This window comes from Balaenoptera musculus, chromosome 8 (assembly GCF_009873245.2).
Source record: "Balaenoptera musculus isolate JJ_BM4_2016_0621 chromosome 8, mBalMus1.pri.v3, whole genome shotgun sequence".
In the NCBI taxonomy this organism is placed as follows: Eukaryota; Metazoa; Chordata; class Mammalia; order Artiodactyla; family Balaenopteridae; genus Balaenoptera; species Balaenoptera musculus.
The window spans coordinates 56,829,577-56,853,551 of NC_045792.1; the positions used below are offsets into that span (position 1 = coordinate 56,829,577).

At 42.8% G+C, this 23,975-nt stretch overlaps 1 protein-coding gene across 1 annotated transcript in view; it reads left to right on the forward strand.

Moving 5' to 3' along the window:
- P4HA3 (prolyl 4-hydroxylase subunit alpha 3) overlaps nt 1-22,953 on the forward strand; it is a 43,630-nt gene extending 20,677 nt beyond the window's left edge. Inside the window, exons 5-13 of the mRNA XM_036862282.1 lie at nt 3,854-3,905; nt 5,819-5,982; nt 6,228-6,404; nt 10,569-10,633; nt 13,733-13,892; nt 14,554-14,616; nt 18,250-18,318; nt 19,623-19,719; nt 20,513-22,953. Of these exons, the coding sequence (XP_036718177.1) occupies nt 3,854-3,905; nt 5,819-5,982; nt 6,228-6,404; nt 10,569-10,633; nt 13,733-13,892; nt 14,554-14,616; nt 18,250-18,318; nt 19,623-19,719; nt 20,513-20,583 (918 nt within the window). The 3' untranslated portion in view covers nt 20,584-22,953. The remainder of the gene's footprint in view (nt 1-3,853; nt 3,906-5,818; nt 5,983-6,227; nt 6,405-10,568; nt 10,634-13,732; nt 13,893-14,553; nt 14,617-18,249; nt 18,319-19,622; nt 19,720-20,512) is intronic.
- Nucleotides 22,954-23,975: the final 1,022 nt, after the last annotated feature.

Here is a 23,975-nt window from a genome sequence, read left to right on the forward strand (position 1 = left end):
CAGACTTCAGACTATACTACAAAGCTACAGTAATCAAGACAGTATGGTACTGGCACAAAAACAGAAACATAGATCAATGGAACAAGATAGAAAGCCCAGAGATTAACCCACGCACCTATGGTCAACTAATCTATGACAAAGGAGGCAAAGATATACAATGGAGAAAAGACAGTCTCTTCAATAAGTGGTGCTGGGAAAACTGGACAGCTACATGTAAAAGAATGAAATTAGAATACTCCCTAACACCATACACAAAAATAAACTCAAAATGGATTAGAGACCTAAATATAAGACTGGACACTATAAAACTCTTAGAGGAAAACATAGGAAGAACACTCTTTGACATAAATCACAGCAAGATCTTTTTTGATCCACCTCCTAGAGTAATGGAAATAAAAACAAAAATAAACAAATGGGACCTAATGAAACTTCAAGCTTTTGCACAGCAAAGGAAACCATAAACAAGACGAAAAGACAACCCTCAGAATGGGAGAAAATATTTGCAAATGAATCAACGGACAAAGGATTAATCTCCAAAATATATAAACAGCTCATTCAGCTCAATATCAAAGAAACAAACACCCCAATCCAAAAATGGGCAGAAGACCTAAATAGACATTTCTCCAAAGAAGACATACAGATGGCCACGAAGCACATGAAAAGATGCTCAACATCACTAATTATTAGAGAAATGCAAATCAAAACTACAATGAGGTATCACCTCACTCCTGTTAGAATGGGCATCATCAGAAAATCTACAAACAACAAATGCTGGAGAGGGTGTGGAGAAAAGGGAACCCTCTTGCACTGTTGGTGGGAATGTAAATTGATACAGCCACTATGGAGAACAGTATGGAGGTTCCTTAAAAACTAAAATAGAATTACCATATGACCCAGCAATCCCACTACTGGGCATATACCCAGAGAAAACCGTAATTCAAAAAGACACATGCACCCGAATGTTCATTGCAGCACTATTTACAATAGCCAGGTCATGGAAGCAACCTAAATGCCCATCAACAGACGAATGGACAAAGAAGTTGTGGTACATATATACAATGGAATATTACTCAGCCATAAAAAGGAACGAAATTGAGTCATTTGTTGAGACATGGATGGATCTAGAGACTGTCATACAGAGTGAAGTAAGTCAGAAAGAGAAAAACAAATATCGTATATTAATGCATGTATGCGGAACCTAGAAAAATGGTACAGATGAGCCAGTTTGCAGGGCAGAAGTTGAGACACAAATGTAGAGAATGGTCATATGGACACCAAGGGGGGAAAACTACGGTGAGGTGGGGATGGTGGTGTGCTGGATTGGGCAATTGGGATTGACATGTATACACTGATGTGTATGAAACTGATGCCTAATAAGAACCTGCAGTATAAAAAAACAAACAAAACAACTAATACTAAACTTTCATTGGGTTATTTGTATGGAAATATGTTAATATAAATGTTTCAGGCATTACATGAAATTTCTAAAAATCTTATATTTGTATTTGTATGGAAATATGTATGGAAATATGTTAATATAAATGTTTCAGACATTACATGAAATTTCTAAAAATCTTATATTTGTATTTGTATGGAAATATGTATGGAAATATGTTAATATAAATGTTTCAGACATTACATGAAATTTCTAAAAATCTTATATGTTCTGGTATAATGTTATAAGTAATAATCCTAGTTATTACTTTAAAATGTATATCTCAGAAATAACTAATTTTCTTGTCAACTGCATTAGTATGAACTTTCATCAAATCTTTAACCGTGGTCATTTTTAAGTCTTTTGTCATTTACAGACAGTTCTGGGTGTACTCTGATGATTTTGCAAATATGTTCCTATAAAAGGGTTTCATCTTCAAGAAATTCATGGAAAAGACTCTGACAAGTACAGGTTTCTGGTAACTGACTGTACTGCTGAACTGAATGAATAAGCATTTTCAGAACTCTAATGAAAAACTGATGAACTCATAAAAGTGCTAACAAAAGATCAAGATGAAAAAAAAATTAATTACATGGGACTGAGTGAACTGATGAGGATGAGTATAATTTTTGTGACTTTCTGTCTGAATTTAAAAAAAAAAAAATCCCACAAGGACTCAGAGGCAAAGAATATACAAATCAATTTTCACTGCAAAGTAAAGGAGCTGTTACAGTGGAGGATTACTGGACTGAATGTCAATATTATGACATAGTATGAGTGTGTTTCATGTTTGGTAATTGCAATCATTGTTGCTTTTGTTGTGGTCATTCATGTACAATGCTTGGTGTCAGTCTATTTATGTCTTGTAAAAATAAAATACAGTGTGTGTGTGTGTGAAAAAAAAAAAAAAAAAAAAAAAAAAAAAAACAAAAAAAAAAAAAAAAAAAAAAAAAAAAAATAAAAATGGTTAGGATGGTAAATTAAAAAAAAAAAATGCTGTTTCTCTTGTACACCCATGTTCATAGCAGCGCTATTCACAACAGCCAATAGGTGGGAAGCTATCCAAGTATCCATCAACGGATGAACAGATAAGCAAAATGTAGTGTATACATACAATGGAATACTACTGAGTCTTTAAAAAGAAGGAAATTCTAACACATGCTACACCATAGATGAACCTTGAGGACATTATGCTAAGTGAAATAAGCCAGTCACAAAAAGACAAATACTGTTTGATTCCATTTATATGAGGTATCTAGCATAGTCAAATTTATAGAGACAGAAAGTAGAATGATGGTTACCAGGGGCTGAGGGGAGGGGAGAATTGGTAGTTGTTTTTTAATGATTAGAGTTTCAATTTTGCAAGATGAAAAAACTCTGGAGATTGGTTGCACAACAATGTGAATATATTTAATATTGATACTACTGAAACTATATACTTAGAAATGGTTAAGATGGTAAATTTATGTTTGTGTTTTTTACCACAATGAAAAATAATAATATAACTAAAAAATGCTGTCTCTGAAGACTATGTAAAGCTATAAAAAGTACTCCTGATTACACTGTAGAGGGAAACAATCAGGATATGAAAATGTATAAGAAATATGATTGTAACTATGTAAACACTATATATTAACCAAAGTGCTTGAAATGCCTGGGTTTCGGTGTAACATTTTCCCCCTATTTCTCATATGTTTTATAGTGTTCTTATTGTTACTTTTATCATTAAAAATGAATTTTTTCACATGCAAAAATAAAATGATCGGAGGGAAATACAGTTCTAGCAGCTCATCATCATTCCATGGCCCTCAGAGTAGGATCACAGCCCACCCACCCTGGGTTCTGTTCCCCAGGTTTGTCTGGAAATTCCCTGTTTACTTTTGACCACGTGTAGCCCAAGGTTGAATGGCTGCAGGGAGAGTCATTACTATGCAGTGGCATCGGTTCAGGTTTAGTTCTTCCTTTGCCTTCCTCTAACTTTGTGGACTCTCAGAAGTACTGAGCCTGGAGAGTAAATTATATTTTTAGTAGGGTTTTTATAGTTCCATATTAATTTTAATAATAAAATATACCAAAATAACAACACCCTACAATTACATGGTTTTGCATGCTTTGAAAGACTTGAGGGCATTTTAAGACAGTTTATTTTCCTTTATTTTTCTCCCTTCCCTGGTAAGGGTGTTAATAAGTCATTTGTAAATGAGGAAACTGAGGAGACCTGATTTGGATCAGGGCTCAAATCCTGAATTAGGACAGAGAACCTCTACATTTTAGTCTGCAGCTCATTTCAATGAGTCTTACTAGCTATTCTTGGTAAGAATATTTTATAGTTTTTTTAAAAATCCATGTAATGGTTCGTCAGAGGAGATATCCTTCGTGCAGTTAACTCTTTCTTTTCCTTTTCTTTCTTTTTTATAGGTGGGAAATATTTCCTGTGCCCTCAGCCTCTCCCGAGAGTTTCTTCTGTACAGTACGTAACGATAAAAGATAACTACAAGTCTGACTTACTGGGAACTCCCTCCTACTCTTGGCCTTTAGTCCTTGCAAATGAAACACAGCTGTCTGTTTTTATTTTTCTAATTTCATAATCCAAGGCACATTTCTAATTTTTGATTAAATCTTACATACTGATCAAAAGTTTTTAAGTTAGTTAGAAAGCTAAGAAAAAGATATCAACCTGTCCCCTTCCTCCTCCACCCCCATCCAGTCATATATATTAGTGTTGCTTCAGTGGAGAACAAGTCCAAGATTGGGAGCCAGTTTCTTTAGGGACATTTGAAGATCCAGGTTTCGGGAGCAGACCTGGAAACGAGTGCAATCAATGAGAGCTGTGTGTGCAAGAAGGAGAGCGACTCAGCAGGGATGTTCACTTTGGCTGCTCATAGAAAGATAGCAATTCTTCTCTTTAAACCGGAGCTCACTTTGCTATGCAAGCATCCTGCCCAGTTGGCCACAGAGTTCAGCTTCAACCCTCTTCAGGCAGCGCCTCACCAGAGTAAAACTGGGAGGGAGATTTACTAGCTTAGCTCTACTTGAATATTTTTGCTTAAAATGTTGGTGGTAGATGGCTTCCCAGGTTTTCTTTTAATAAGATAGTTAGATACTAAAGTAAGCTACGTAATCACTATTATGTTTTAATATTTATGAAGTATTTCGTGTAGGATTTCACTGTTACTTTCTAATGAATCCATTTAGTAATGTTATTCCTTTCTGATAATTTGGCAAACAGCAGGATAAGGAAGTAGCTGTATGGTCTGGAAACACGTAGACAGTTAGTGGTACAAATTGATAACCCAACCCATCTTTATTTCTTTGTGCTTTATCTATTAAAATCTCTGCCTCTCCCAGAGAACCGAAATTGTGCACTATTATAGGTGGATAAGTAGGACACAGCAAATTGAGATTCCTGGTTCCATAAATGGTTTTGCAATATTTTTGTTGGTATTTTGGGCTCATCATTTCCATTCCCCCAAACTTCATTTCTTCTCTGGTTAAAAAAGGATGGTAATTTCTGTCCCCTCCTTTGCCAGAATAATGGTGGTGGTGGCGGTGGTGGTTAGAAGGACATTGAGCTCCTCAGAGAAAGATGCTTTGTGAGCCTTACAACAAGTCAGCACCTCCTTCTGAGATGCACTGAGAATCATGCACAGAGGCTAGCAGGCCATGGGTAGCTCCAGTCCATGGGGGATCTGCAGCCAAAGCAGGCACAAACAAGACACAAGACCCCTGTAGGAACCTAGGCTAGAACCAACGTCTAGAGCCCCTTTGTCCCATACTGCCCTGCTATGTCTAGGCCAGTTAGGGATTTTGAAGGATCTAGTAGAGCTGGGAATAAATTAGCTTCCAGTTCTCTAGGGAAGAATAGATCGGGTCTCTCTGCTGTAGGCTTTGGCTCTTTGAACTTCTGTGTCATAGCACAGAAGTTGTGCTAAGCTTCCTTGTTGTGTTGTGTTGTAAGTAGTTAATGTGTCTTTTCTCCATTAGACTCTCAACTCTGGGAGGTTAGCCTCTAGCACAGTGTCTGGTACATAGTAGATGTTCACTGGAGAGTTACTGAATGGATGGGTGAATGAATGAATAAAAGATTGAAGCTTCTTCCCTATACAGGAAACTGACCAGCACACCATCCTACAGCCACATCCTCATGATCCCTTGGTCTAAGAGTGTTCCTTCAGCTCTACCAGGCCCTACTCAGTCTCTTTTTAATGGCAGGTACTCTCCTGGCAGTGAGGGCCTTACGTCCTCCTGTGCATGGACACAGGGAGTTATTTAGGTGTCCAGCTGCTGGTCACGTGTGACAGTGAAGCTATAGGAAACCTTGGCGGCACTCTCTGGGATCACCGTTTGTTAACCTGTGTTATTCCCTGCTCCGATTTCTTTCAGGCCCAGATAATAAGAGGATGGCCAGGAATGTCTTGAAATACGAAAAGCTCTTGGCAGAGAGCCCCAACCAGGCCGTAGCTGAGGCTGTCATCCAGAGGCCCAACGTACCCCACCTGCAGACCAGGGACACCTATGAGGAGTTATGTCAGACCCTGGGCTCCCAGGTAGGATTTCTCAGGGAACGAAAAACAGGGAACAGGCTCGGATAGAGGGAGAAAAGGTAGAACTGGGACGACGTGAGGGGAAAGGCTGATGCACCAAAAATAAATAAATAAAGCTCACTTGGACAGCATCAGTGACTGAATTCTGAATCTCCTGCATTCCAGGTTTTTTATGCTGTAGTTCCCCTAAATCGGTTTCCGCTCCTAGAGCCTTCTTCTCTTAAGCTGATTCTAGTCTTTCCCTTCAGCCGACTCACTACCAGATCCCCAGGCTCTACTGCTCCTATGAGACCAGTTCCAGCCCCTACCTGCTGCTCCAGCCTGTCCGGAAAGAGGTCATCCACCTGGAACCCTATGTTGTTCTCTACCATGACTTTGTCAGTGACACTGAGGCTCAGAAAATCAGAGGGCTTGCAGAACCATGGGTGAGTGTCCCCAGGGCCTGCCAAGAACTTCCCTTTGTTTCTTTATATGACTGGTGTTCAGAAGTGGGAGAATAGGCAGCCTGAACAACTAGATACTTCATCTGTTCAGAAGTTCAAAATACCAGCCATTCCATAAAACTAATCAATGGTGAAAAAAATCACAGTAGTGGTTGCCTCTGGAGGGAGAGGACTGGCTGAGAAAGGATACAAGGGGATTTTCTGGGGTATTGAAAATGTGCTCTCAATATCTTGTTAGGGATGTGGAGTCCATGGCTGGATGCCTTTGTCAAAACTCAGCAAATGGTACTCCTGAGATCTGTGCGTATCATCGTATATAAATTTAACCTAAAAAAATTAAAGGAACCCCCCTCCCCCAATATCAGTCATTCCATATACGTGGAAGAGGTCTACAACAGCGGCAGAGGTCGACTTCATCCTCTCGTTTCCTGTCTGTCTTGGGCTGGCTGCAGCTCCGCCCCGTGCTGTCTTCCTCTGGGACCCAGCCCAACAGAGCAGCCTCTCTTTGGAACACTGCCGTCTCATGCGAGAGGAAAAAGGCAGAGATGGCAAACTGCTAGCTGGTTCTTAAAGCCTCTGCTTGGAAGTACCAGGCATTACTTCCATCCACGTTTCCCCGGCTAAGGCACAGCGTACAGCTAACACTGCAGTCAGCAGGGAGAGTGTATCTTATTCTCCCATGGAGAAGGCTCTGCAGTCACCGCGCCAAGCTTGATGTTGATGCGGAGGGGAGTTTAGTCCACCAGGAAGTGTGGCAAATATTTAGAAAAATCATGCGGTCGACCTCACCACTATAAGCATGTTGCCTCTTTACAAACGGTACATTAAGATGGTCTCAGAACTACTGTGTCAAAGCAGACATTGTGGCCTTCACGGTGTGCTATTCACCCCGGCAGCCAGTCCATCACTCACCTGCTGTGTGCCAGACGCTGTACCGGGTGCTTGGGCTGTTACGAGGAGGTTAAGTATTGCTCGCTCCCATTTAGGAGCTTCCTGCAGAATGGGGAAAACATATTTACAATGCACTGTGATACGTGCTGTAATAGAGGTGTGTGAGGGAGTTGTGCTACGGCAGCCTAAAAAGGTGAACCTTCCTCTGAGGGAAAGGCAGGGAAAGGCAGTCGGGTGAAGAGCAAATGGGGGAAGGGGGAGAGTTAGAAACAGAGAAGGCTTCTCTGTGGACCTGAGATTCATCAGAGTGGAAGGTGGCAAAGGGTATTCCAGGGAGACAGACAGTCTGTGCACGGGCCTGCTGTGTGGTGTGTCCAGAGAGTGGGGGTAAGCCCGGGGGCTGAAGTATGCAAGGGAGGGGGTGTGAGGTGATGGGAGATGAGGCTGCAACGTGAGAAACAATTAGAAGCGCTGGAAGTACCAAGCTGGGGAGCTTGGATTTTACCTCGAAGGCAGGCGGGGAGCTGTGGGACAGTTTGAAACAGGAGAGTGCCCTGATCAGGTCTGCAGATTTTGAGGAAGTCTCTGACAGCAGACGTGGATTGGAGGGAGAAATACAGCAATAATAATTTCATCTAAAAGCCCTTCAGAGAAATCTGGAATCTTTGTACAGAAGGTTTTTGAAGCGATCAAGCTCCCCTCCCTGTTGAATTGGAACGATGTATTTTCAATAGCTTTGGCTTCTCAGTGAGCCGGCGGGAGCGTTTGGCCGGCAGCTCCTTTTTCCTCAGGACAACTCTGTTGCTGTGGTAACAGGACAGGCAGCCCACTCGGAGATGTTCATTTAATCCCTTGTAGCCAGGTCATCTGTTTGGCACGCACAGATCGTGCCACGCTCCCTTCCTCCAGAAGCGTCTCGCTGGGGTTGCTGATCGCTGTCTGGTCTTTGGCTCAGCCAGGAATAAGCCCTGGGGGTGTGTGGTAGCGGCTGCCCCATGGGACCGAGCCACCTCAGTGGCTTGTGCTGAATTTCTCTGCTCCTCTTCACTGTGTGTTTCTCAAAGAAGCATTTCTCTGCTCTCTCATCACTCCTCCCCCATCTGCATCCTCCGCATCCTTGAAGACTCAATTGAAACCCTATGCCTCTCTTGGCCCCTATCCCTGACCACTTTGGCCCACTTTCATAGATTCTTTCAGGAGGAACATTTTTTTCAGAGCACTTTTTGGGGCCACATACAGTAACCTCCCTCCTCTGAACTCAGTTTTTGTCTCCACCCGTTTGGTACTTTCATTTATTCTGCCATTTACGTGCTGTCTGGAATCACGACCAGTTTCACGGGTGAGTATCCTGTCCCCCCAGCTAGACTGTAAACTAGCAGGGATCATATGTTGTCCTTGAAACGCCTGGCTCCGTATTAGGCCCGCTGTAGCCAGAGCAATTTGCAAAGGGTCACACCTGACTGAGTCAAGCCCTCACTTAAACTCTGTAACGGGTCACTTTTGCTTTCAGATGATTACAGGGCTCCCTGGCCTGGCCGCTGCCACTCCCTCTGCGGCATGTTCCCATTGTACTGACACCCTAGCCGCCCTGAACAACTTGCATCCCACGAGCAGGCAGCGCCCTCGCTGGCTCCCCACACACTCTTCTCTCTGCCTGAACCACTCTTCCCTTGGCCTCTTTTCACCTGTGTGATTCCAGTTGTCTTTTGGGCATCCTGGGAAGCCTTCCTGGCCTTCATAAGAACGGGCTAGATGCTCCTTCTCTGTATTTCCATAGCACCCTGTACTTGTCCATGAGGGCCCCACTGGATGCCTTGTGTCTGGTTTCCTATGTTGTATTTACAATGCATAGCACAGTGCTTAGCACAGAGAACGACCAGTGAGTATTTGTCCCCCCAGATGAATGGCTTGTAGGTGCACAGTAAATAATTCTTAGAGAAATTAAATGCAGTGTGGCTCTTTAAGGGAGGGGGCGGGCAGGGTGGAGTGGCGATTCCCTAGGATTTGTTTTTAAACCATTGATGTTGTCCGAAAAGAACAGAAGGGACTATCTCTCTATGAATCTCTCCTCACTCCTCTGTGAACGGCTCAGGAGAGGATGCTGGCTAGAGGACTAGAAAGAGACAATATCAGTCACTTGCTGATTCCCTGCATCCTAGTATTGTAGAGGGAGAGGCTGAGAAGGACTCCAAGAATGTATTGTTCACATGCTGCATTTTATAGCTGGGGAAACGGGTCCAAGCAAGGGAAGAGCCTTTTCCAAGGTTATCTGCCTGGTTTAGCAGCAGGAACAATAATATTGTAGAAGCCTCTGAGAAGGGAAAGGGTTTCTGTCACGTGCCCTTTGTGGCTCCGTGCTCTGCTGTGGCTGCATGTGAAGTGCCGGGGCTGTGTCTTTAGCCACAGGACTCTGGTTCATTCACTCCTGGGTACATTTCACCAATATTGAGCACCTACTCCCTGCCAGGCCTTCTCTGCATCCTGGGGATACAGCACTGAAAAAAGACCAAGTCCTTGCCCTCATGGAGCTGACATTCTGATGACAAATGCAGAAGTAGACATCCTTATGTAAATAATATTTCTCTTTCTGTCCCTGGTACAGTACCTTTGCAATTAGAGGCCACTTTATTTAAAAATAATTTAAAATTTATATCTAGACATTCAGAACAAAATAGAGACATTCAGTTAAATTAGTGACTTCATACCTGTTTGGTTGTTTTTTCCCCATAACCAAGGCAGCTGCAAACAAAACAGATTTTGATTCTCTGTAAGGAAGGGCTTTTATCAGAATTGTTCAGAAGGAGCAAGCGGCCTCTGAGGGCAGAAAGTGTCCTGTCATTGGAGGAGTTCATTTAATTTGATGAACACTAAGTCAAAGCTTAACTTACCATCAGTCAGGCCCTGCCCCAAACACGGATATAAAGATGAATAAGAAACAGCCCTTGTTCTTACAGAACTCACAGTCTTGCAGATGCAAAAGGGATTCAAAATCACTTGTATTTCAGTCCTACAGACCTTTTTCAGTTTTTACTATTTACCAGATATGAAGCTAAAGGTTATTTTCAACTCTGAGCTTTTATGTCACTTAAGATTGATAGCTATCACTAAATTAGTAGCATGTACAAAATATCCTTTAATTAAGGAGAAACGGGTGATTGTTAGGTTTATGCTAAGAGAGGGGCATGTCTATGGAAGTGAGAGCCCTTCCCTTTGCGTCATAACCACTTGCACTTTCTCTTACATCCTTCACACCAGCTACAGAGATCTGTGGTGGCATCAGGCGAAAAGCAGTTACCAGTGGAGTACCGCATCAGCAAAAGGTAAGAGGGGTCCTTTCTTGGCAGGGACTCTAGTCATGCCTGCTGGGCACCCTCGGGCCTGTGGCACAAGTGACTGAAGGTCAGCAACAGCCATTCAGGTGCCATTAGAGACGCCACTGTAGTTCACGTTTATATCTGTACATTCTTGTTGAGAGGGAGCAATTTCCACTCCCCTTACCCAAGGGCCTTTCTCAGGTGGTTACATGGTCTGAGGACTTAACTAGGAGGCCATTAGGGAAAGACTTGAAAAAGCTCCTATGCCCTAGACCAAAAATTAAGTGTGTAGCTGTTCTCCTAACCAGGATTGCTTTTCCAGGGAACAAGTCCTGTCTCTATTTGGAACTTGACTTTACCTCCTGACTCATATTCAAAGCATGACTTGGGCTTCCCTGGTGGCACAGTGGTTAAGAATCTGCCTGCTAATGCAGGGGACATGGGTTCGAGCCCTGGTCTGGGAAGATCCCACATGCCGTGGAGCAACTAAGCCCATGAGCCACAACTACTGAGCCTGCGCGTCTGGAGCCTGTGCTCTGCAACAAGAGAGGCCACGACAGTGAGAGGCCCGCGCACCGCGATGAAGAGTGGCCCCCGCTCGCCACAGCTGGAGAAAGCCCTCGCACAGAAACGAAGACCCAACACAGCTAAAAATAAATAAATAAATAAATAAAAGAATCATCTGGAAAAATAAAATAGTACAAAGAAACGGGTGGAATTAATTTAAATCATATTTTAAAAAAAATAAATAAAAAAATAAAAAAAATAAAAAAAATAAAAAAAAAAAAAAAAAAAAAAAGCATGACTTGCCACCACTCAGGCAAGACGGATGGCCAGAATCTCTGGATCTGATACCTTCTCTAGTTGAGAGCCCAGCCGTATACCCTCCCCTCCATCCCTGCTCCCCCTCCACTGCAGCCCTTGGTTTGTGCTGTAAGGACAGGATACTGTAAGAGGAGGGTCCCCACTGGAGCCATGGGAGACGGTGATGACATCCTTGGGGAGAGGCCAGACCTCAGGCTGGGTGGATGGTTTTGTTGTCTGGGAAGCAAGCTGAGTGATGAAAGCTTTTGGATTCAGAATCATCTGGCTTAACTTATTTGGTCTGGTACGTTTTGGGGACCTTTTTTTTTTTTTTAATTTGCTACTTTAATTAATTAATTAATTAATTTATGGCTGTGCTGGGTCTTCGTTTCTGTGCAAGGGCTTTCTCCAGTTGTGGCAAACGGGGGCCACTCTTCATCGTGGTGCGCGGGCCTCTCACTATCGCGGCCTCTCTTGTTGCGGAGCACAGGCTCCAGACGCGCAGGCTCAGTAACTGTGGCTCACGGGCCCAGTTGCTCTGCGGCATGTGGGATCTTCCCAGACCAGGGCTCGAACCCGTGTCCCCTGCATTGGCAGGCAAGACTCTCAACCACTGCGCCACCAGGGAAGCCCACGTTTTGGGGACCTTTTACATTATAAGTTATTTTCTAAGTTTTGAAAGGCCCGTCTAACCTCAGCTTTGTTGCTTTGCTAACCTTTCTGACATTGTAGTGTCAAGGAGAAAATTCAACCTTCTGTTTAGAGTCATTGCTTTTAGGGGAGTAGGTGATATTCTCTTTACTTTTCAGGTAAAGAAACTGAGACCCTTATTGCCTCCTCTCACTACCCACCCTCCACCACAGTGCACCCACTTGAATTTTGGTTCTGTCCTCACAACTTCACTGGAACTGGTCCCTCAAAGGTCACCTATGCACTCCTAATCACTATCCACAAAGACCAGGTTCCCGACCACAGGGTCCTCAGCTTTCTACAACATGCCCTGAGCCTACTTTGCTAGCATTATTTCCCATTACTTCTCTCATAGACTAAATGCTTTCGTGCTGACACACACTGTATTATATCACCCCACCATGTCTGTGCTTATGCTATTTCTTCAAAGAAGCCTGGAATATCCCTATGTCTTTTCCATCTATTGAAATTTTATGCACCCTTCAAAATTTGGCCTACATGTCCATCTTACCTCAGTGCCCCAGTCAGAATTAACATCTCCTTCCTCTGTGCTCCCCAGAACTTTACTTTAAGGGCTGGTTCTTATTTTTCACTCTACCTTGATTTGTGCTGAGTTGTATTTGTGTATATTTGTGTGTCTCCTCTCATGAGCTCTTTGAACACAACAGCTTTGTCCTGGGTATCTTTGTAAACCTTAGAGCCCACAGCATAGCACTATGCATGCACTCCATACAAAAGAATGAACAAATTAATCCATCATTTATAGACCAAAGAAGTGGTCTTCCCAGACATGCCAAGGTGCTTCCCTTAAGAGCCTTCATCATCTCCCCAGGAGGCTCACTGGCTTTGCTTGGGGAGCACTTCCTCACTTCCCAGGGACCTACATTCTGATCCCAAATCCTCCACTTTATCAGAACCTCAACAAGACATTCAGGAAAAGAGACTGAACTTTGCTCTTTGGCCTTTGACCTATCCTGGTTTGTCCTGGAGGAGAGCAAAAGAGCAGAGATTTTTCTGTGTTTTACAGCAATCAATAACATACAGCTTACAAAGCATCTTCATAAGCAGTCTGTCACAATCTTCATAAGTCTGTGTAGCAGATAATATTACCATCCCCATATTATAGATGAATACACTGAACCTTAAGAGAGGTGAAAGGTTAAGGGCCTGACCAAGGGTCAAGCCGAGGATCCGGGACTGGTCTTACTCCTCTGAATCCAAAGCTTTTTCCATTGCACCCAGCTTCCTCCATTGAGATGTCTCTAAACATAGCATTTTTAAAAACAGGGTTTTGTCTTCTTTCTCTTTGTATCCCGGTGCCTGGTGATGTGAACCTTCACTCTTCACACACGTAGCACAGGGTCTGGCATACAGTAGGCCTCAGAGGATGTTTGTTGAATGAATGTGTGAATGTTAAGACAGAGCACAAAATGGACTGGGCCAACTTAACAGGAGGAGTGAGTAGGTAATTAGGTATTCGTGTCTATCTTCCTGTCCTCCTTGCCTTCCTTCCTTCCTTCTGGCAGTTGACATCATTCATTCATTCATTCACAGATATTTAGTCATTTCTGGCATTAGATCACTGATGCTGCAACCTGTGGTGTGTTTTAGTGCCTGGCTAAAGGACACCGTTGACCCAGTGCTGGTGACCCTGGACCATCGCATTGCCTCCCTTACAGGCCTTGATGTCCAGCCTCCCTACGCAGAGTACCTCCAGGTGGTAAACTACGGAATCGGAGGGCACTATGAGCCTCACTTTGACCATGCTACGGTAACCATGGGGTTGGTGACCAATCTCGTGGGGTAGGCAACGAGGGTGTTATTTATTTCTCTGAGACAGAGCTCTTATAGGGCCCCTAGAGAATACTGCGTGAAATTTTAGAACAAAGGTTCTCATTCTAGGTAGATTGAAAGCCTTGGTTTCAAGCTGATTGCTGCTGAATCATCTTCTTTTTACTAAAACTCATTGAAAAACACTCTTACAATGATTGAATTTTATGACATGTAAATTATATCAGTTAAACTCTTCTGTGACAAAAAAGTGTGTCTCTTTGGCAAATAATTGGGAACTCCAGTCTTATGGCTTAGTATTTTTACAGAATAATTATCTGTAATATTTTATATGTTAATTTATTTCACCAAGAACCTGAAGGTGCAATCAACCCCTCACAGTGCTTTCACTACTAACAAGCAATTTTGTTTGATTAGTAGTATACAGTTCACTTATATGAGTATCTAATAAAGTAGTAAGAGGAAAAAAGTATATTGAGTACCTGCCAGCAAAGACGGGCACATACTTGACTAGGTATAGCTCAAGGCTATATCCCATCTGTGACTCCTCCATTTTTTTCCTCCCTGTATTATGGTGGCATCCTGGCTGTTACTCTGGTGCCATCTGCATAAAATAATGATATGTTCTATTTTTGTCTCAGTCACCAACCAGCCCACTGTACAGAATGAACTCTGGGAACCGAGTCGCAACATTTATGATCTACGTGAGTCTTGCTCTGGAGGGACCAGGGCTGCTTACTTAATGACTATTTGTATCTCTTTTATTTTACGGTTTTCAAAGCAATATCAGATACTGATTTTATCTGAATTTCACAGCAGAAAAGTCTCCAGGATGTTTGTGAATTTCATACAGCACTCTTGTTAGGCACTATAGGAGAGATAAAGAAATATCAATACAAGTCAGTTCCTGCCCTCAAAGAGCTTACATTGTGTAGACCTAAATGTGACCTTGTCATTGTCAGTGATTAGGATGGGAAGTGCGGTTACACCAAAGGCCAAGAGATCCTGGGACCTGAACAACACAGGAAGGGGATGTGAGGGTCTCTGTCTTTGAGGTCCCATAGACTAGTTGGTGTTGAAAAGCATGGACCTATAGATGAGGTTGTGGAGCTGTGAGGGGAGAGAGGAGAGAAATGAAGCAGCTGAGATTACGAGAGGGAAGAACAGAGAGGCCTACAGAGAAATTCCGTAAGTGTGGCTCTCTCATATGCGGTGAAAATTTTCTTCCTTATCTCCTCATAAATCCTTCACTAAAATCTACATAATACCCCCTTAAAAAATAAATTGGCCTCCTCTCCTAGTGTCTGACCTGATCCTATAGAATTCGGACCCAGTCTTTACTATCTCACCTATCCTCTTCCCTTCAGATCATGTGGGTTTACCGCCTTCTCTATGGACAAGTCATAATTTCAGGCATCTGTCACTTAAATTATAAGAGGTGTATTACTGTTAAATGAAGGAATAAACATGCCAAATGTAAGTGCTCTACATAACACCCTAAGATGAAGGCCTGGTTTCAGGCTCATTAGAATAGCAGACACCTACACCCTAGCATTCCCTCTTTTCTTAGTCCTGTTAACTGGTCTCCACAGTGTAGCCAAGAAAGGACAATCAGAGGCCAACACTCTGTAGCTTTAATGCTGGCAATCCCAACATGTTTCTTCATGTGGCTCGGTTTTAATTTTATGCAGAAGTGGAAGGCTGCCATTGCCAATGGTGTCTGGCCTCTCGTGCTCATTCTGAGCATTCTGATCAGGCAAAGGGATGGCTGACGTCAGCTCTCTGGGCAGGAGACACAGCTTGGATCAGCTGCTGGTACATCTCTGGTTGATGACTCAAGCTGGCATGGGAGGTCACAGGCAGTGAAGTACATTGATATCAACCAAAGAATAGGACATCGAGGGGCCAATATCTCTCTGTTCTTTATCCCCCTAGTATCTTCTGTAGCTGACTCCCTGATTACAGAGGCCCAGTTACTATGGTAAGGGTACTATGGTAAGGGTAGCCCAGCAATTTTAAATGACAAATGCAAGAGTGTGTATATGTTTGGATTTTAAGCCTTTGATACACAGTGGAATGGAAAGCGTTTTGGGTTTGGAGTCAGTTGGTCTAATTCTGGTTCTGCCACTTAACATGTGGCCTCAGCAGAAATCACATCAATTCTTTGAGCTTGTTTTCTTGCTCTGCGCCTCCTCACAGGGCTGTCATGAGGACCTGATGAAATAATGTAAGGGGATATCTCTCTGTGAAGTTTCATACAATATGTTTCTATCATGTATCCCAGAAAGCAAGCATAGGACCCCACAACTGGGATCGTGGGACCTAGGAAGTGCTAGGTTACGCCCAATCCTTTCATCTTCAGGTTGGTGTTAAGACCATCATAAACATTTCTGAACATAAGAGATAAGATTTATGGAGAACATAAGAGTGACATTATATAGGGAGAAAATAATCTTTAAGAAGTATTGGGAGGATTGAGATGAAATCAGGTTAGTGATTTTCTACTCAGACTGGACATAAGATCAGTCCCAGTACAAAACAGTGGAAGGTTTACAGAGGGAAGATTTCCCTCCCCTCCACCAATCTTACAATCCATGCCCTGCTCATGAGCTTCATAGCACACACATCCGATTCTCTTTTCAATTTGTTGGATAAGTCCTTCCTTGCCACTATACTGTGAAACCACAGGTAGAGGAAGGCAGGAAAGTCCAGGTTCCCTCTGTTGTATCTTGCTTACACCCACAGTGGCTGACAACAGGGGTCTGAACAAAATCATCCAGTTTGTTAGTTATTTGAACACAAGGAGCAAATTGTTGCTCTCATCGCCCTTCCCAAAGGACTACAGGGGGAGCCAAGATGTGCTAAAAAATTACCACTGCCTTTTCCAGGTTCTGAATCGCCACGTCAGTTCAGTTTCCTCTAACAAGTGCTAACATCCCAACTCCCATAGCCCTTGCTCTGTAACACAGGCGAATATGGTGGGATCTGTGAATGTGCTGGTAGACAGTTAGCCAGGGCGAGGTAAGACTGGCACTCCGTGTCATGCTGCTGGTGAGAAATTAATTTAGCAGTATGTATCTAAAGTATTGAATATTTGCATATACTTTTGACCCAATAATACTAATGCTCAGACTCTTTCCTAAGAAAACAATCTAAAACGCAAAAATGATTTTACTCATTAAGATGTTCACAGTGTTGTTTATAATAGTAAACAGTGGGACATAACCTAATGTTCAAGAGTGTATGTAGCATAATGGTTATGAGCAGGGACTCTGTAGTCAGACAGCACTGGCTCAGCTCCAGTCCTGGCTCAGTCACCAAAGAGTTATATGACCTTTTGTAAACCACTCAATCTCTCTGAGACTTGGTTTCCTCATCTGTAGAATGTAAATAATAACAATCCTAACTCACAGGAATAGTGAGGATAATATATTTGTTGTGAGGAATAAGTGAGATAATATATTTGTAAGGACTTAGTGTGATGCCTAACATACGGCCAGTGCTCAATAAATGTCAACTATTACAGTTAAACCATAACAGTGCTTTTTTCTTTTTCCAGATCGTAAGATGATGAATAATATTATTTTAAGTATTTTAAAGTATTTTCCAGTATTTTTCAAAATGTTTAGGTTATTACATATTTCTTTGACAATCAGAAAAAACTCTTCAAGTTAAGTAAACACATCCATAGTTCTAGAATATACCAGTGGTGAAACTCTTTAGCTGAGATTACCTAGAGAGGGTCTGAGTGATCTGGGAAACACACCAAAGGTGCAATCAGTAGTTCCTATGATGCCCAGCTTTCAAAAATAATCATTGTAATCTAAACAGTGTTTTGTAAGCCACTGGTCATGATCCATTAGTGGGCTGTGAAATCAATTTAGTGGATCTGGTCAGCATTTAAGAAATCTGAACTAGAATAGAATAAAATAAAATGGAAAATAACAGAGGGCATCTGATGTAGTTAAGAATGTTTTATGAAACTTACTTCAGGGACGTGTCTGTGTCTTGGGTTGTGACATAGTGTATTTCTTCCTGAGGGCCTCAAAGTTTGAATCTACTTATGGTAGCCCTCAATAAGGATGTTAGCTCAAAGGGTAAAGAAAGGGGGCATTTCTAAACGTTGTCCTCTTGTGGCCCTGCAGGCAAATACTGATGCCACTGAGTAGGCTCTCTCAATTCCTAAATTGGGTGATTGTATTTCCATAAGTATTTCTCCCAGAGTTGAAAGAGGGGCACAAAAGAGGGAATTTATGCAGAAATGACATCAGACGTCATGTGAGGCAGAGTAGGGCAGTCGGGCTATTTCAACCCTGTCTCTTCCTCTGGCCTTGTAGCTGAGCTCGGTGGAAGCTGGAGGAGCCACAGCCTTCATCTACGGCAACTTTAGCGTGCCTGTGGTCAAGGTGAGTGGGGGTCTGACCCCAACAGGTGGTTTTAGCAGTGCAGAACTAACACCCTAGCGTTCATGCTGCCTGTGCTTGCAAGCTTATTCCTGGGAGAGGGAATGCAAAGAGGTCTCCCCTGATTCCCAGAATCAAAGATAATTCCTCAATTTTCTTGACTCCTGCATTTACTTGTGCCTCTATTTTTTATTTTATTTACACTTATATTACAAGAGGATGAGAGGATGATTACATGTGTGCCTTCCCGTTACAATAGAGCTCCTCAAAGGTGAGAGTCCCCTTCGGATCCTTGACAACAACTGGTCCCTTCAGTCATTCGTTTAGTAAACACTGGGGGCTGGAGGCACTGAGAGTACCGAGGAAAACTCACAGTCCTTGCCTCCAGAAGTTAACATAAAAACGTATTGCAGTAGGAGCTATAACGTCAAGCAAGGCAGAGAGGGCGGCCAGTGTGGTAAGAGGTTTGTTTAATGAATTTAATATCTCCCCCAAATTTCAGATCAATCAGTCAGGGATGACAGCCCTTACTTCAGGAATGAAATGAAGACAATAATTGAGATCACGCCTCATAGCACTTAGCACAGTACCCAGGACATCCTAAGCATTCAATGAGTAAATGCTGGGTATCTATCAAAACTCAGGGGGTTAGCCAAGGTTAAAGTAAGCATATAGGAAAAAAAGCTGGGGATAGGGGGGAAAAAGAACATACACGATTTGGAATCAAAACGCCTGGGTTTGAGTCCTGACCTTGCTCCTTCTTAGTTGCATTATTTAAAGCCCCTAAGTCTCAGCTTCCTTGCTGGTGAGGTGGGGATGATGATGATCCCTGCTTCCTGGGGGTGTTATTAGGAAGTGCCTAAGGAAGAGTCAGTGGCTCAACTAAGTTCCTAGTTGTGTGAGGAATATTTTGTTCCACCTTATGCTTTTTGTCGAGTTTCTCTCCTCAGTGATCCTATGACACCCTGTGCTCACCTTTCTCCTAGCACTTGTCACACTGTCTCATCCTGGTTTGTTTTTATGTCTGTCTCTCCCACAAGACTATGAACTCCCTGAGAGAAATGGACATGATCTGTCTCTGCATCCTCAGGGCCTAGAGCAGAGCAGGCCCTCAATAAGTGGTGCATGAGTGAATGAGTAAACGGCAGCTTATACCATTTTGTGGCATTTTATGCATGCCTTGCCCCCAATCTGCATGGACAGTTTTCTTGTTTAATGACATGCATGCCTTTATTCTCAGTCAAGTGCTTCCTAAGGACTGAGATTCTGGGCTGACCTCCCCTGGGGCGGGGTCTGCTTGTTTTCAGAATGCAGCACTATTTTGGTGGAACCTGCATAAGAGTGGTAAAGGGGATGGTGGCACACTTCATGCTGGCTGTCCTGTCCTGGTAGGAGATAAGTGGGGTAAGGCCTGCCTTTCTGGGCATGGGAATTGGGTGAGGGGTTCAGGGTAAAGTGAAGTGAAATAGGGGATGGATGGAAAATAACATAGCCTTTTCATTCCAAAAGCTTCATTAACAGTGCCACGTTATATTGAGGTGATCAGATTCTGGATTAGTTACCACCAGTACATTGGGAGCCCATAAGGGCAGGCTTTTGTCATAGAGCAGGTGTCAGTAAAAGTATATTGGCCTGACCAGATGGGCCTTGATTCCTGAGCACAGCTAAGGAATAATATGTTGCTAAGTCCCAGTCCTCTATCCCAAGGAGAGAACCATCAGGTGCTTCCCCATGAGGAGATGGTCAAACAAGGAAGAGATAAATAAGTAGGGGATGTGTTTATGTCATATCTGTGTCTAAGAGCACTTAGCTCTGAAGACAGAAAAAGAAGTAGAAGAAGGACTCTTGTGCTGAGGTGGACTTTGCCAGGAGAATCCATCCCTTTTCTCTCATTACCCTGGAATGGTTCCCTGGGGGAGGTGGGCTTTTAGGAGCTACATGAAGGGTAAGTGACCACGGTACCCACAGGTTTGAAAATTAGTCTGTAGTAGCACGACCTGTCAGGGACTTTTTCCAGGTGCCACTGTCCTTTCTGCTCTTTACTGCTGCTGAAGCAGCATCTTGTAGTCCATAGTAGGGCTGGGACCGGGGTGAGGCAAGTGAGTTGCCAAGGGTGTGGAATTTAACGACCCTGTGAGGGAGCATCGCTGCTGTCTGCTCCGCTGAGCCTGCTTTTCTTCCTCCCCATTTCCCCCAGTGGCCAACAAGTGGATACACGAGTATGGACAGGAATTCCGCAGACCTTGCAGTGCGAGCCCTGAAGACTAAAATGCTGGCAGAGAGAAGCTGGAGGAGTCCTTTGGCTTTCCAGAGAAGCCAGAAGCCAAAAGCTATGGTAAGAGAGGAGAAAGGAGAGCAAGCTTCTGGAGGAGGGCCTTTGTCAGCATTACCTATTCCTTGCAAATGGGAGACAAGGAAGTGGTCTCTAGCAGGGGACATCTGAGAACTTACAGTTTCTCCTCGAGCCATGAGTCACAGTAGAATGAACAATACAAAGGAGGGGGCAAGGAGGCTGGAGAGAGAAGTTTCTGGAGCTCAGACACACTCTGTTGGGAACAGGACATATCAACAGTCTCCAGGGTTTGGTCACTGGGGCTTTTGCTACTTGAGCCTTGACCACAGGGACCCAGAAGTGGCAGTGAGGACACCTGCAGGTGGTGCCTGACCCCCATATGCCCTTCTGCCTACTGACTTCTGCTGAAGGCTGAGCAGGGGGTGTCTCTGTATCAGGAGTGTACCTCATGTGATGATTTTTTTAAAGCAGAAAATAACTTTTTAAAAATATGATTTTTTAATACAGCCATTAAAAATGTTTTAATACAGTCATTAAAGATGTTTACAAACCATTTTTCACAACTAAGAACATTCTTACATTGTAATATTGAGTGAAAAAGGCAGAGTATAACATTTTATTTATGTGTAATCTCATCTTGGCTCCCCTCTCACTGCATTCCAGACACAAGACATTCTTTCTATTCCTCAAAACCAACATCGGTCCCACTCTTCAGGCCTTTTGCATCTGCTGCTCCTGCCATGGTCTCACCATTCCACTCTTGGCTCAGTGTCGCTTCAGAGAGGCCTTCTCTGACACCCAACCTTCCAGCCACTTTCGTTCACATTAGCCAACTTTGTTTTCTTCCTAACAAACACTTTTCTTGAAATTACTTTTTATTCATTTAATTGTGGCCAGTGGCCTTCCCTTCAGGGTGAGTGCTTTAAGACCCCTCTATACTTTGTAAATGCCTCTATTGTAGCCCCCATCTCACTGAATTTCACTATTTGTTTATTTGCCTGGCTGCCTGCACTCCTTATACCTCTTGGTATCCCCAAAAAAGGTCTGTTTCAAATAAGTAGACATTCAGCAAATATTTTTGGATAAATGAATAAGAAGGCCTCCTTTGAGTTGTACTTTGGAGGACAGGTAGAATTTTTTTATAGGCAGAGTCTAATGAGGAGAAGCATTTCCCAGCAGAAGGACTAGCATGAGCTAAGGCTGCATTGATGAGTAACTTGTGCAAAGAGAACATTCCAGGCAACTTGGCTCAGGTTCCTCAACAGGAGCGAGGGCGTGTGCCTTGCTCACAAAGAAGCCACACAAGTAAAGGACTAGGTGCTTAGACACTGTGCTGCCTCCGCCCCCTCCCTGCACCATGCACATCAGGGTTTCTGCCTCCCAGAGCTCTGTGGGCCCCAAGGAAAAGGTTCTGGTGTCCTGATATTCAGGTTCCTGAAGAGCCTCCATGAGCACCTGGTCACATGCCCAGTATTTCCGCTGAGTGCATCAGGACTCTGGAAACCCTCTTACTAAATTACTGTCATGTAGGGAAGAAAAAGTACTTTCCCCCTACCCTTCTGAGTTCTTAGCTGAAACCTGTGTAATAAAAGACATATTAACAAAAGGAAACCCACAAGCTTAGTGACATGTATATATCATGTATACATGGGAGATACCCAGAGGAAAATGAATAACTCCCCGAGGTGGCTTAGAACTTGGGATGAAATGCCATCTTAATAGGGAAAGGGGGGATGTAGCCCTCTTAGATTTTTAGGAATGATAAATGGGCCCTTAGAGTACAGCCCATAGGTGCGAGATGTGATGGTGACAGTTTATCTAGGTGTGGTGTCCACTTGTAGTCTCTTCTCCTGTGGTAAGGGTCAGTCTTCCTTGGTTGGTGAAACTCTTGAGGAGGGGATTTCTAACAATTGAGTTCCTTTTGGAGCATATGTCTTCAGGCAGGTGAGAGCAGTTCAGGGAAAGTGGTGTGTCTGTGGGACCCCAAAAGCGCTTAGTAGGTAGCTATTTCTAAATAGGACTGATGGTGGCTTGGTACATAGCTAGTTTATAATTTTGTTTCTTTCTTGCATGCTTCTTCAGCTGTTTTTCTAACAGCTTTCTCCAACCTGGGTTCCTGGTGTTGCACTCAGTATCTCTCACAAGATTCACTACAGGGAAAATTCTTTATGTTAATGACTATTATCATTGTCATTAGTAACATACTGACTGTTTACCACTGGCCAGGCACTGTGCTAAGAACTGAGGTGCACTTGTCTCCTTCAATCCTCATGATGAATGGGTACTATTGTCTCCATTTTATAGATGAGGGAAACTGAGGCAGAGAATGTGTAACTTGCCTGAGGTTACATAGCTATAAAGTGGCAGAGGCAGGATTCGAATACAGGTCTGCCTCCGAAGATCTTTTTTTTTTTTTAAATTGAAGTATAGTTGATTTACAATGTTGTGTTAATTTCATGTGTACAGTGAAGTGATTCACATACAGTATGTATGTGTATATATATATATTCTTTTTCAGATTCTTTTCCCTTATAGATTATTACAAGATATTGAGTATAGTTCTCTGCGCTATACAGTAGGTTCTTGTTGGTTATCTATTTTATATATAGTAGTGTAGATGTGTTAATCCCAAATTCCTAATTTATCCCTCCTCCCCTTTCCCCTTTGGTAACCATAAGCTTGTTTTCTATGTCTGTGAGTCTGTTTCTATTTTGTAAATAAGTTCATCACTTATATCATTTTTTTAGATTCCACATATAAGCAATATCATGTGATATTTGTCTTTGTCTGGCTTACTTCACTTAGTATGATAATCTTTAGGTCCATCTATGGACCTAGAAAGAAACAGAAAATATGAACAGACCAATTAGCAGTACCAGTACTGAAACTGAATCAGTAATTTTTTTTTTTTCTTCCACCTCTATGATATTTATTATTATTATTATTTTTTTTTTCACACACACACACTGTATTTTATTTTTACAAGAGATAAATAGACTGACACCAAGCATTGTACATGGATGACCACAACAAAAGCAACAATGCTGAATCAGTAATTTTAAAACTCCCAACAAACCAAAGTCCAGGACCAGATGATGGCTTCACAGGTGAATTCTACCAAACGTTTAGAGAAGAGTTAACACCTATCCTTCTGAAACTATTCCAAAGCGTTGCAGAGGAAGGAACACTTCTGAACTCATTCTATGAGGCCACCATCACCCTGATATCAAAACCAAAGAGTGGGAGGGAAATGCAAGAGGGAGGAGATATGGGGATATATGTATATGTATAGCTGATTCACTTTGTTATAAAGCAGAAACTAACACACCATTTTAAAACAATTATACTCCAATAAAGATGTTAAAAA